Below are 12,467 nucleotides of genomic sequence, written 5' to 3' on the forward strand. Positions count from 1 at the left end.
TTGCCTTTTTGAGGACAAGTGAACTTGAAGTTTGATTTTCTAGGCCTATGCCAAGTCCAAATGGCCGCAATGTTGTCTGGGAAATAATGTTTACATGAAGCATCTTGGTTGTATTGGGAAAATAAATCAGAGATGGAGTCGGATGCGGTAAGTAACTTTCCCTTGTTTTCAACTACTTTTGTTCCTTTCAAAGGCTTGTTTTAGTTTAAAAAGAAAATGCATAATTTTGAGCTTTAATTTGATTGCTCAAAATGCCCGACAGCTGCTTTTAAACTGGAAATTTTCAAAGTTGATATTTCAAATTTAAGTTTTGTCTTATACAGTGTGGACTCCAAATAAGCTAGAACCTTGAATTTTGTGGCTTACTTTTTATTTGCCTTTCTTAAAAATGTAAAAGGCCAATTGATAGTTTTTTATTCAGATTGGTTACGTTTACCATCATTCAAATGCCCTGATTTTTAAGGGGCACTGCGGTAATAGAACTATCACTTGCCTACCCTGGAATACTAACTTGAAAGGCTCAGAAAGAGCTGTCAGTTCAAATTGTAGCTTCATTGCTAACTAACACTACCAGGACAAAAGTATTGCAACACTTGGGTAATTTTGAGCTCTTAGGCCTATTTAAATTGGTAAATTGTCAACTACCAATGTGTGAGTTAATGCCAGAAATATGTCAGAAGAATGCAAAACAGTCTCTTTAGTGAAATCAAATCAATGCTAGGGAAATGAGGGAGGCAATATTTTTCATAAAAAGTAATACATCCCCCCTACAAGGCCATTTTAACACAAACTCCTTGAGAATCTGTAAGCTTCTTGTCCTTCTTCGGCCATCACAAATGCCTAACCTTAAAATAAGCAATTATTTTGTGTTGCCAATGAAAATGATCGGATTTGAAATTCATGAGGTTCTCTGAGGTCCAAACAAGAACTGACTTTATGCAGAATGAAGGAGAATACCAGTGCATTTCATCAACAAATTTTTGCATCAATTCCAAAGCAATTTTCAACACTTATCAGTCAGAAGCACCTCCACAAAATGTTTGTTTAATTAAAATTGTTTAATTAAAAGTTACTTGAATTATTGATTTAAAATTTTGAAAAATGAAAATGGAAATTCAAATTAAGGCTTCATTGAATTTGCAGTTTTATTTGCCCGCCATTGGCTGACAAAACAATAGCTCAATCAGACAACAACAAAAGATTTTCCATGATCTTCCAGTTATCGCCTTCGCGGGTGTTGCAATATTTTTGTCCTGGTAGTGTATATAAGTATTTTTTCAACAAATAAAAAGGTTGAAAATAGTATTTTACATGAATAAAAACCATTTTCAAAAATTTTCACTTCCATTAAACAGAGACATTTCCTAGTTGAAAGACATTAGCCCACAAAAATTCTTTTTGCTGTGATTAAATAGTACATTTCGGTATGTATGTAATTTATAGATAACAGAGAATGTGTTTCATTTGTTGCAGAGATCTGACAGATCTCCAATGCAGGCAAACATAAGACGAGTGTTTGTGCAAAGGGATTTCACACAAGGCACTGCTGTTAGATTCCAAGTCAAATATCCATTAGAATTGGAAGGAAAGGTGAAAAGAAGTGCTACTTTTTCTATACCTTAAACCACAGCCTGTACTTTCTAGGTATACATCCTTCAAGAGTATTCCCTCCCCCCCCCCCTCACCCCAAGAATAGCTCTTATTGTAACAATGACAATTGTCAGCTGCATTGATAACATTTTAACCTCTGTGGATGACTCATTCAACCATATTTTAATGTTTTTAGTGTTTCTACCAATTCTAAATGATTTTTAAACTTTCTTTCGTACATACCAATGCATAAAAAGCATAGAATAGAGGATCTTTTTTAACATGATAATTAGGTGGGCAATTGTACTCAAGCCCTGATGACTTACCGTCTTGTTATGATCATTTTTAAAATGTATATGCTTGATCTGCTATTTTAGCTTCCCCAATCATACTTTGAAGAAACATTGAAGAAAGTCAATAGCATTTTTGATAATGCTGAAAAGATTGGTCTAAGAACCTACACTCAAGGATGTTTCGCTTGCCTAACTGCATATCTTGTTTATGCATGCTGTAACACCCATTATGATAAAGTAAGTTTTCTTTTTGTGTCAGAAGAAGTTGCTTTATCTTATTTTGATTTTATTTTAAAAATTGTGTGTAATAGATTATAAAGCAAGTGTGCAAAACCAAAGAAAAGAGTTTGCCTATTTGAATGACAACTGATAATTGAATAATAGAAAATTCTCCTTTAGTTTCATTTAGCAACATAGCAATTTATTTATTGAATGGCAAACGGAAAGCACCATATTTTAGTTTATTTAGCAGCAAAAAAATTGTTTTTCATTTCTAGAACCAATTTTCATCAGGTCTTTTTGAAACCTCAGCCATTATTCACCAATTACATGATTGCTTTTAAGAAACTCTTTATTTGTAATCTTTTGCTTTTTAGTGCATGAAAAAACTGGCTGCATACATCAATGAGCAAAATGAAAGTGTTTATGTTCCGAGAGGTCTAATGCTTGTCAATCCAATGGAGAGGGGTCTTCGTGTTGTATCCTTTACAATGGTTGTTTGATTTGTTGCTCATTTGCCATAACCTTAGGGGAACAAGAAACCTTGTAGTTATTTTACCACTTTCATTTTTGGCATGTATAAATTTAGCATTTGACATTATGCCATATTTAAAATATTGAGAGTTCAGTTTATCATTAGCTTATCTTTTTGGGTTTCAGCTTACTTAATCTGGCACTGGTTCTTTCTTGAAATAGCTGAATGTGTCTGTTTATCACAGATAAGTTTCATATACACTTGTTTCTTGGCTTTGTATCATTCATCTTCACTGGCTCCAGCTTTTACATTAGCAGCCTCTCCTCAATACACTACCCACTATAAGGAAACTATAAATTATCAAATTGAAGGTACCATGAATTATATTATGACTGCAGTTTTTATAATACAATTCTTTTATGTACATTGTGCATTGATATGAAAATTTTCGTTTCTCATATTACAAGTGGCAATCTTTATAACAAATCTAGGAGATTATGATTTGCATGAGATGTGTTCCCTTTGGGGTAATTCTTTTGTTTTGCCCAGATGAATAATTTCATTGTCAAAAGGAAATAGATGATAGGTTTGCTGAAACCGAGAAATTTTGAAACAATCTGTATTTGGAATTCTTTTTGAGGGTCCTTTTATTTTTAATGTAGTAGGTAGTTGATCCAGGCTCCTCGGAACTGGAGGAACCAGGGACACATGCCCCCACATATTGCTAGAGCTCCAGTAATTGTCAGACTGTACTATGTTTATAAGAATAATTGATGAAAGAGGAGCTTTTAAACCAGTAAAATTAATCAAGAGACAATCCAATTGCACTATCAGACAAAGAAACATGTTTTATTGTATTGAGATAACATTTATATCATTCAATTAAGCAGTCTGTTGTCTTAGATTAAAAACTCTGTAACATGTTTCTAATCTAAAACAATAAAAATGGCCTGGTCAAAATAAAAAAATGACAATGTTGAAATTTTTATTTTAACCATAATTATAAATTTACCATGCTTTTTTCATCGACTAATTATCTAGACTTTCCTTGACATCATTTTATAGATAGAAATTTGTGTACAAATGTAAATAAAAAATTTACAGCCAAGGACTGGATGGCTGTGGTTTTGGATTGATTTTCTACCTTGGGAAAAAGTGAACGAAGACATTCCAACAGATGTTAAGATTGCTGCTTTGTACCTATTTGATGTATAGTATCAATCCAAGATAGGTTGCCAAAGGACACTTTTTAGTTTAATGAACCACAATGTGTCATTGAATTAACTTATTTCTAGTGCATATTCAAAGCTAGGGAACTCCAAAGCCATGTTTGCAAAATCTTATAATTTATGCTAGTGTGTTCTTTGGCACACATCAACAATTATCAGCATTTGCAATTATATCTCATGCAACAACTGGCTTTAAACATTTTTGCCGTATACTTAACTTTGTCTGGGTCTTTGCTTAACTCTATCTCTGTAATTTGATTTGCTGTTTTTCTTTCTATAGCTTGAAGTAAATCAAATAGGTATTACTTCATAAGGTGAATATTTATAACCCATTGCTCTATGCTATTCCTACCCGTAGCTTTTTTCAAAGGGATACCAGCTTGGTGGTCGTGCCTTTGTTTATAAAAAGAAGTGGTAAATAGTCTGTTATCTTAAACAATGGGCGATCACTGGGGCTTGAGTGGAAATTGCCCCCTCCCCCTAGTAAATATGACGAAAATTGCCTTGGATACCTGACAAATGCCCTTTCTTTGGTCCACCTGGAAGGTTTATGAAAGAGATCCACCTGAGACCTGTTGTGGTAGTTGGCAGGGCGCTAGCTTTTGTGGAAATTTTCTTTAGCTTTGAGATGTTGAGATCTATCAAGGAATTTTGGAGAAATTGGAACTTTTGAGGAAATATTTAGGAAATTTCAGGGAAAGATGATTTAAAATCAGAACAAGCCATTTCATGATTTCAAACTATGAGATATATTATAATCTGTATCATTTGATCATAATCTAACATGACTTGAATACAAATATAATATGCTTAGTCGGAACAAATTTTAGCCAGTTTTGTCTGCAAAGCTTTGTTGGTCTCTGGATCAGTCGCATCAAACGTACAAATTCTTGATCAAGCTTTGCAATCCGATGGCTTTCATTACTTCGTGGATGTACATCATGCCCATCTGTGTCGCCGTCCTCCAGCTGTATAAAAAGGCAACGAGAAACCAAGCGTGTTTTGTTTCATTGCTTCATTTGTTTCATAGTCGGGGCGGAAATCCTCCACTAGGTCCATCTTATTATTGGAATGGACCAACTTTCTAAATTCATGCCAGCAACGCGAGAAAAATCCTACCGTTATCAAGAATTACGAACGGCTCTCCTTGTCTCTCCATCATTATTACGTTGGGACATCTTGAGGCTTTTACATCCACATCTTCTTCAAATTGCGCCTCTATTAATTGTGCCTTAATTTCACAATGAAAGACCCAAAGAATTTTGCGATTTCAGTATATTTTTTTCTTGTAGTTATTTGTTAACTTTCAATTAATTGTATTAATTAGATTAGATTTGCATGCAATTGTATATTATATTGTCTTTTTAATACTTTATTTGATGTTCTTACAACGAGTAAAGTATTATTTCGGTTTTAATCTTTGAACAATTTCTTTTTGTAAGCCTTTTACTCATGTTTTCCATAATGGTAGTGGCTACGTTAAATATTCACACCCATCTTCAAGGTTTTTGTCCTCTTTAACAAACATAAGTAGAGCATTTCTAATACTTTATTCTAAACCCTTCCTGTAGCCATCATTTCATCGACTGAAAAAATCAGATTACCAAAATGGAAAAATTTGTTGCGACTTGGTCCGAAAAGGAAAGAATTTCACACATTTGTTGTTTCCTTTTTAAAGACAACCTCTCTCAATCTTGAAATTTTCCTATCAAACCACTCCGGAACATCCAGAGCCCCGGCAATATTATACTGCAGGGTCTATAAAAGCTGTTTGTGATCAGGGTAACTAGGTTCACGTGCTGGTAGTAGGGCCCCTTCAAGCATCGGATGATTTCTGGTATAACCAGCCAGCTTATTGCTAGAGGTTAAGAGAGTCTGTTCAATATTTTAAACAGAACTCTTGTTTTCAATTTGCAGAGTACTGTAAGTGAGAGTCTGTTCAATATTTTAAACAGAACTCTTGTTTTCAATTTGCTCAGCTGATAGATAGCCTTGAACGACATGACTTTTTTCATAAGCAAGACGTTTGGTATGCAGTTGAATCCTCGATATATTTTCAAGCAAAATGAAATAAGAGAACTGCAAACGAGAGAAGAGCCAAAAAGATCTCTTATTATAGACGAGAGCTCTTATTTTATCTTGATTCAAGGGATGTAAGGAAATGGCGTGACTAAAAGAATGTCCGACTTATTCGGGGTCCTTTGACTCGAATAAGAAAGAAAATCTATTAGATATTAGAAATCAGTCTCAGGGCAAGTTCATTTTATCTGGAGTACGACTTTACGTTGTTCAGCAGTATAGAAAACTTTTATGTAAATACATCAGACGTATCAAGTGACACGCATTTTTCGTATTCCCTCATGCCAAACAGGAAACTTTGTCCTTGAAACCTTCCTTTGAAACTTAACAAGGTGGTGACGTTTTCTCTTATTCTTCAGCCCAGTCTCAATTCCACAATAAACAAAAAAGAACAAGTGCCATTGACACCTTTCCTAGTTATTTTCGCCTCAAATGTAAAAGAAAAGACATGCTTTTCAAAACAGCTCACAATTTCACTCCTCAAGTGAACCAAAAACAATTTAGCTGACGGAGCTTTTTATACTTTGAACAACTACATTGGCAACTTGTTTAACACCTCTGTGGAAATTTGGCAAATATTTTTGACGGCATACGTAAAATTAACATGCGTTTGAATTTCAGGAGATTTGGCATTTCAACATCTGGTTTTGAATTTAGTAACATTGGCTTAACTATTCTATATTTAGTAAAACTTTCAATATAAGTTTTGGTTTTTGCCGAGGTTTCTTTAAAACAAGATGCCGCATAACTTGCTGGGACGAAAGAAATTCAGATCGTTTGTCGATGTACGTGATGCTCAGGATTTGTCTGACTGTTCTGGATCCGAGGAGAGTCTTGCATGCAGCTCTCTCGGAGCATCCGAATATGATTTTGCGCAAGATATAAAGAGTTCATCTGGGGGCACAGTGGTTTTAAAAAGGGCATTTTCTCGTACCTTCTCATGGAAGAAGAAGAAGGTCCCCTGCAAACCCGAGGGTGATGCAGGGTCTCAAACTGAGAAGCTGAAGCCCAAAGATCCCTGTAAAATCTTTGTTATTGGTAATTCAGGCATTGGCAAGACAGGTATGTACACTTTTCTTTGTTATTGAGAGACGTTTCACTATAGTGAGAATTGTTGTACTTTTGTGCAACCACGAAGCCTTGTTTTTTAAGCTGGCTTTTTAACATAAGGGGTTTGAAATCTGAAATAATTACAAAGTCAGCTGTGGAAAAGCATATTTGATTTCGGTTTCTCAGAGATCTTACGGCCCTGTAATTTCCTCCTTCGAAATTGCTGCAAAGCCACTTTTAATATCGGTAATTACTTGTTTTGATTTTTTGAAGTGATTTTTTAATAAACAACCCAGCCTTCATAGTACGGCAAGTGCACGGACGAACTTCGGGCTGGGGATGTGGGGCCAATACTTTTCAAAATGCCACTTTCTGAGATTGGAAAAATATTCTTCTTTCTGAGGCAAAGTGCCCCTCGCTTCATGCACCTCTACCTTCGAAATACTTCAGACGTAACAGGGCACAGGCACCGTGGAGCAGGGGGGCGGGGGTGGTGGGGGGGGGGCTTGAGCATGGAATACCAAATATTAAGTACAAAACTACCAGTAAAGCCTCTTTTCATAAGATTTTAGCCCCCCACTTTTCTTAGACTACCCACTTTTCTCAACGCTCCGCGGTGCCTGGGACACTGCACAACGAGATTGAGAATTTTTCCTGCACGCCCTATGATCAATGTATCTGGCTGTAGGCGCTCGATATCTCGTAAAAAATTGGTTTATTGATCTATGAAGACCAGAAAATGTTAGTGCTTGTACCTTTTACTTATGAGCTCTCTTGAATTTCTAAGAACGTCTCTCTTCTTCCAATAGCTGCAGTTGTTCGATTTTTAACAGGACGATACATACATGAATACCAGTCCAGTGAAGGCGAGTGTTATGAATCATTTTTTTAAAAATATGCTTCCGTCCAATATCACCCTTTATTGGAAAATTTGGTGGAAATACCATACAACCAGTGCTGTTACCCCGGGGGTTTAGCTAATTCACTGACTATCCGGGGATGTGCCTGCCAACAGGGTCTCATTTTCGACTGAAATTCCGAAACTGCAGCAATCTTGCTACATGATTTGAGGTCACCTCAATCCACAGTGACGATAACTTTCAAGTTGGAGCTACGTAGTTTTAAATTTTGTTTTCTCTTCTAACAGAAGAATGTTATCGAAGAAAAGTCAATTTAGACGGAGGTATTGTTGATCTTCAAATTACAAGTATGACCTCTTGGGTGAGTTTTTATAGCTTTTGTTATAGACCAGGCGTATATTGCGGTAAGGGTAACATCTCTCTGAACTTTTTGCCACCATGATATTTAGCTACTCTTACCCTTTGGCAATGATAATATTTTTGGTAAACGGCGAACACCTGCTGCATTTACCCAATATGGGCATTTTCCCAAACCGGGGCTTTCGTCCAATTTTGAATGACGTGCATGCAGATTTTACTTTTCCGACCCTTCCTCTTCTTCGAAGCAACATGATTCTATTATATAGTTGCAATGTATTTCAATGCAGTCTGATAGCAGATTATATAAAATTTTGAATTGACACCTTAAATGACGGGGGTCAAATATTTAATCAACGCCGTATCGGTAGCATTTTCTTTGTCACTCATTTTAGGGTAGCCTATCCGTGAAACCTTCGCGCAGATTTTTTATGACTTCTCTGTTCTCACTTACTTCAAAGCACATGACATATTGGCAAAAGAATTTACTGAAACAGGGGTCTTGTTGGTTGAAGTTATTCCAAAATTTCATATTCTTATGTTTCCCTTTCCGTATAATGCGCCTGGTTTACTACTTCATTTTGCTTTTTCATTCTATTTCACCCGTTGAGATAATCATACATAAACGCTACCTTTTGCCATGCAACACACAACTTCCTGGCGATGGTGAAAAATCCGGTAGGGATGATTCGATTAACGTCATGTCATACATCTCAGGGAGTTTTTTTGACTGCATCAACGAATCACAGGTAGCCTAGTGGAACGCTCTCCTAAAAATATGAAATCAAGTAAAACATGATACCTCCCCGGATTCTTCATATCCGCCCAACTTGCGTTTGTAGGTATTGAGAGGTTTTTCGAGACAACTATCTTAGAGTGGAAATTTCCCAATTAAAAAATAGTCCTAGAAGCTTCCTTAGTATTTTAAGTTCCATATTTTGAATGTTAAACTAATTTTTAAATGAAACAACAAAACACGCACTAACGATTCTTTACAGAGTGCTTCAAGTATCAGCCGATTAGCTTTAAAAATTGCGAACCAGCAAAGTAACAGTTAAGTTCTTCTACATAGCCGATTGATATGAATTTAAATGAGCTAAAGAGTGTGGCGGAAGCTGGAACAGAAAACAATTTTCTCGTCGCATTTTACACCACTTACAAATAATATTCATTCTTGAGTTTCGAATTAAAGCCATGGGAATCATGCATATATATCTCATTTTTGTGAAAATCTTTTTCACGCACTTTTCGGAGGCTGGTTTAATAGGAAACATCATTCTAAAACTTATGATATTTTCTAATTGTGCTGTTGTCATTTAAAATTCTTTTTTTTATTCATTAGGCTGTCATCTACTGTGCTCTATTTTTATAAGAACACTGAGGCTCGTTTTGCCCAAAAAATAAGATCGAGGCTAGAACATGCTCAGCTTGAGATGAGAAATTTTTAGAAAAACAATTCGCATTTTGAGAATTGTGTCATGTCAACAGAACAAAATTACGAACGTTTGTCCATAAACGCTAGCAGTCATTGATTTATCTTTAAACTTCACCCAGTTAAACGTCTGTGCTCTACAGGAGTCACAATGCACATGCTTCCGAACCTAAGAAGCAATTAGATTTCTTTTAATACTTGATGATGTCGCTGAATCTATAGATCTGTTTATCTTTGTAGGGGAAAAAGTTTGACAGAATATTAAGAGAAGCTGGGAGCTGCATAATATTGGCATATTCGATCATCGACTTTTTGTCGTATTGTTATGTCCAAAAAGTACTCGAAGAGATAAACAATCTAACTGATGTGCCTGTGATTATTGTTGGCACTAAAGGTGATATGGACGAGCGAAGGTGCATTCTCAAATCCGCTGCAGAAAAGCTTGCAGGGGATTATGGTTGTGTCTATTTTGAAGTTTCTGCTGCTGCGAATGTTGCTGTGCAGACGAGCTTTGAACACGCAATGAGGGAAACGCTGCTTGACAGAAAGAAGAGAGCTTTCTCTACTCGAAGCAGGTCAGGCAGCCAAATGTCAGTTCGACGAAGATCTTCGGTTTCATAAAGAATTACAATTATATTCAAAAAAATGTACTATTTAATTCTTCAGTCTTGACTGACAATTATTGCTTAAATTTCGTTGGTAAGACATGAGAGGGGATTGTACGGTGGAAATTTTAAATTTAATGACTACAAATTGTTCATCTTTGACGAACTTGAATTAAAGGACGCCTGTGCCATGGGACAGCGGGGGCAGTAGTCCCCTTGCCCGCGCGGAACTGAGCATTTTTCTTCGTTTTACTAGTGTGATGCCGTTTTTCTCGGCGCATTGTCCCTGTTCCCCTCTCTGAGTGCAGTCTACCCTGCTTGAATTTCAAATATTTCTACATAAATATTTTATTAATCCACTTTTGTACAAAATGTCGATAAATGTAGCACTTGAAGTGAATCAAATATGTAATAACAACTTTAACACATTTTAGAAGCTATAATTAAGTGAGGGATTTTTTGGTGCTTTCGTGAAATAGTTGCCACAAGCCTGAATGGTTTGATTGCTGCAAATTTCCAAAAAGTGTCCTGAAGTTTTGGTTAAATTATAAGCATCCTCGTTACCAACTGCTCCTTTCAGGTTAACTATTTAATTCCACTTTGTTCTGACAATTTAGCTTAAGAGAGATTTAATCAATCTTTTGGTTCTTCTGACAAAATACACAGCCACCAAGACTGTCGAAAATTTAACAAGGTACTTGTGGAATGCCGTAGAAAGGATAGAATTATTGAGTTGGCACCATTATTTTAGAACAATAGGAATAGAAGGTGCTGTTCATTGGAACAAAGAATTTTTTAATCTGTGCGACACTAGCCCCCCCTACCCCTAAGAACAGTCATGGCTATAACCCTATAAGAGTACATCCCGGGAGGGGGAGGGATACTCCCATTAAGGCCTGACAGATCTTGGCTCTTATGCTACCATTTGAGGGTTAATGTAAAAAAGACCACCATTTGAGGGTAATCTGTTAATACTTAAGATTTGGCCCTCTTTGACCCTGAAAAGACCCTCTTGTTAGGCTATAATGGGAGTACCCAAGGGCTGCTTATTGTGAGTATTTTTAGTGATACAGTTTGCATGACAATTTAATTTAAGTTGAAAAAGGTATTCAAATCTAATTTTGATCACAAATTGTACTTTGATTTTCTGACGACATGATGAGAGTCACATGCTTCGAATGTCGAAACAGACGAATTTTAAAGAATTCAGAGTTGTTGATGAAAGTTTACAGGGTTCGTGAAAATACTGAAGAATTGACGAAATGCGAAAAACAATAAACCTTTGGAGAATCAAAGTCTGGTGGTATTGTTTAAAACAAAGAATTTTCCATTTAAATCGTCAATTTGAGTCACTATCTTGAGAAACATCTATGAAATGTGAGTACTGATCCAGAATTGATGCGAATAAAGAATTTAGATACAGTGATAATCTAATGTATGACCGGGAAGTTTTTCAGGGTGCAAAGAGGTGGACTTGGATTGTTATTTAGGGTGGGCAAATAGTTCAAATGTTTCAACGAAACTCTTAAATACCTGTTAGTTGCTTTTTAGTCAGCTACACTGGGGGGGGGGGGGGGGGCCTCGAGGCCTATAGCAAATGTCCTAATAAAGGAAAAGAATCAGATCCTGGGAGAGAGAAGCGACATCAAGTTTGTCAATTTTAGCTTTGATAGAAAGACCTATCTTGATTAAATTTTGAGTTAAAGTTTGATGATAAAGGATAGCCCATTTGTCAAAAGGAAGTCAAAAGAAAATGATCCAAGTCAGTGTCAGTGCCATTTGTGGAAACAAAAAAAAAGTCAGTAGAAAGTTGTCCTCAAATAAGTTTCATTAGCAAAGGAATGATAATTTATAAATGAGGCGAAAAATTGATGAAAATAATGAAGAATACAGAAGATATGACAGAACCCTGTAGAGAAACAGCGTTAATTGAGCGAGGAAATGAGAAGTAGCTATCAATTCTAATAGATGTAAACTCATCTGAGAAAAATCTTTCAGTCAAATCAATCAGTGAAAAAGGATCTTCTATCGACACCTCCAGAACTCCATCCAGGCACCGCGCAGCCATCGGGCTGGCAGGGGCTATAGCCCTCCCCCCACTTTTTTGCAATAATTGTTTAGAAATTTTAAGAAAATTTACTCTAATGCAAATTCGAAGTTTTTTCAACGGATCCCATGTAGTAGCTTTTTTCGTTTTCGTTTTGACTAGGCACCCTTTTTTGTTCATTTTCTTGGAGTCTTATCTTGTTAAATCAATTTTATAGTATTTGATATCTTC

At 36.1% G+C, this 12,467-nt stretch overlaps 2 protein-coding genes across 2 annotated transcripts; both read left to right on the top strand.

The window, feature by feature from the left end:
* Nucleotides 1-8: 8 nt before the first annotated feature.
* On the top strand, nucleotides 9-5,223 carry LOC135696013 (golgin subfamily A member 7). Its single transcript, XM_065215272.2, has 5 exons — nucleotides 9-147; nucleotides 1,474-1,590; nucleotides 1,968-2,120; nucleotides 2,480-2,581; nucleotides 3,643-5,223. Exons 1-5 carry the CDS (start codon nucleotides 133-135, stop codon nucleotides 3,664-3,666), a joined length of 411 nt encoding a protein of 136 aa, XP_065071344.2. The 5' UTR covers nucleotides 9-132; the 3' UTR covers nucleotides 3,667-5,223.
* A 204-nt stretch (nucleotides 5,224-5,427) lies between these two features.
* Nucleotides 5,428-11,610, top strand: LOC135696012 (uncharacterized). Its single transcript, XM_065215271.2, has 4 exons — nucleotides 5,428-6,947; nucleotides 7,745-7,801; nucleotides 8,083-8,156; nucleotides 9,825-11,610. Exons 1-4 carry the CDS (start codon nucleotides 6,623-6,625, stop codon nucleotides 10,203-10,205), a joined length of 837 nt encoding a protein of 278 aa, XP_065071343.1. The 5' UTR covers nucleotides 5,428-6,622; the 3' UTR covers nucleotides 10,206-11,610.
* The last annotated feature ends 857 nt before the right edge of the window (nucleotides 11,611-12,467 follow it).

This window comes from Rhopilema esculentum, chromosome 14 (assembly GCF_057945365.1).
Source record: "Rhopilema esculentum isolate cy_ngs chromosome 14, ASM5794536v1, whole genome shotgun sequence".
NCBI classification, from domain to species: Eukaryota; Metazoa; Cnidaria; class Scyphozoa; order Rhizostomeae; family Rhizostomatidae; genus Rhopilema; species Rhopilema esculentum.

Excerpts from the sequence above, each read along its gene's own strand:
- LOC135696013 (XM_065215272.2), top strand. Across the intron at positions 1,591-1,967 it reads CATTAGAATTGGAAGGAAAG|CTTCCCCAATCATACTTTGA; the intron begins GTGAAAAGAAGT and ends CTGCTATTTTAG. Across the intron at positions 2,582-3,642 it reads TGGAGAGGGGTCTTCGTGTT|ATAGAAATTTGTGTACAAAT; the intron begins GTATCCTTTACA and ends ATCATTTTATAG.
- LOC135696012 (XM_065215271.2), top strand. The coding sequence starts at position 6,623 with ATGCCGCATAACTTGCTGGGACGAAAGAAATTCAGATCGTTTGTCGAT. Across the intron at positions 7,802-8,082 it reads TGAATACCAGTCCAGTGAAG|AAGAATGTTATCGAAGAAAA; the intron begins GCGAGTGTTATG and ends CTCTTCTAACAG. Across the intron at positions 8,157-9,824 it reads TTACAAGTATGACCTCTTGG|GGGAAAAAGTTTGACAGAAT; the intron begins GTGAGTTTTTAT and ends TTATCTTTGTAG.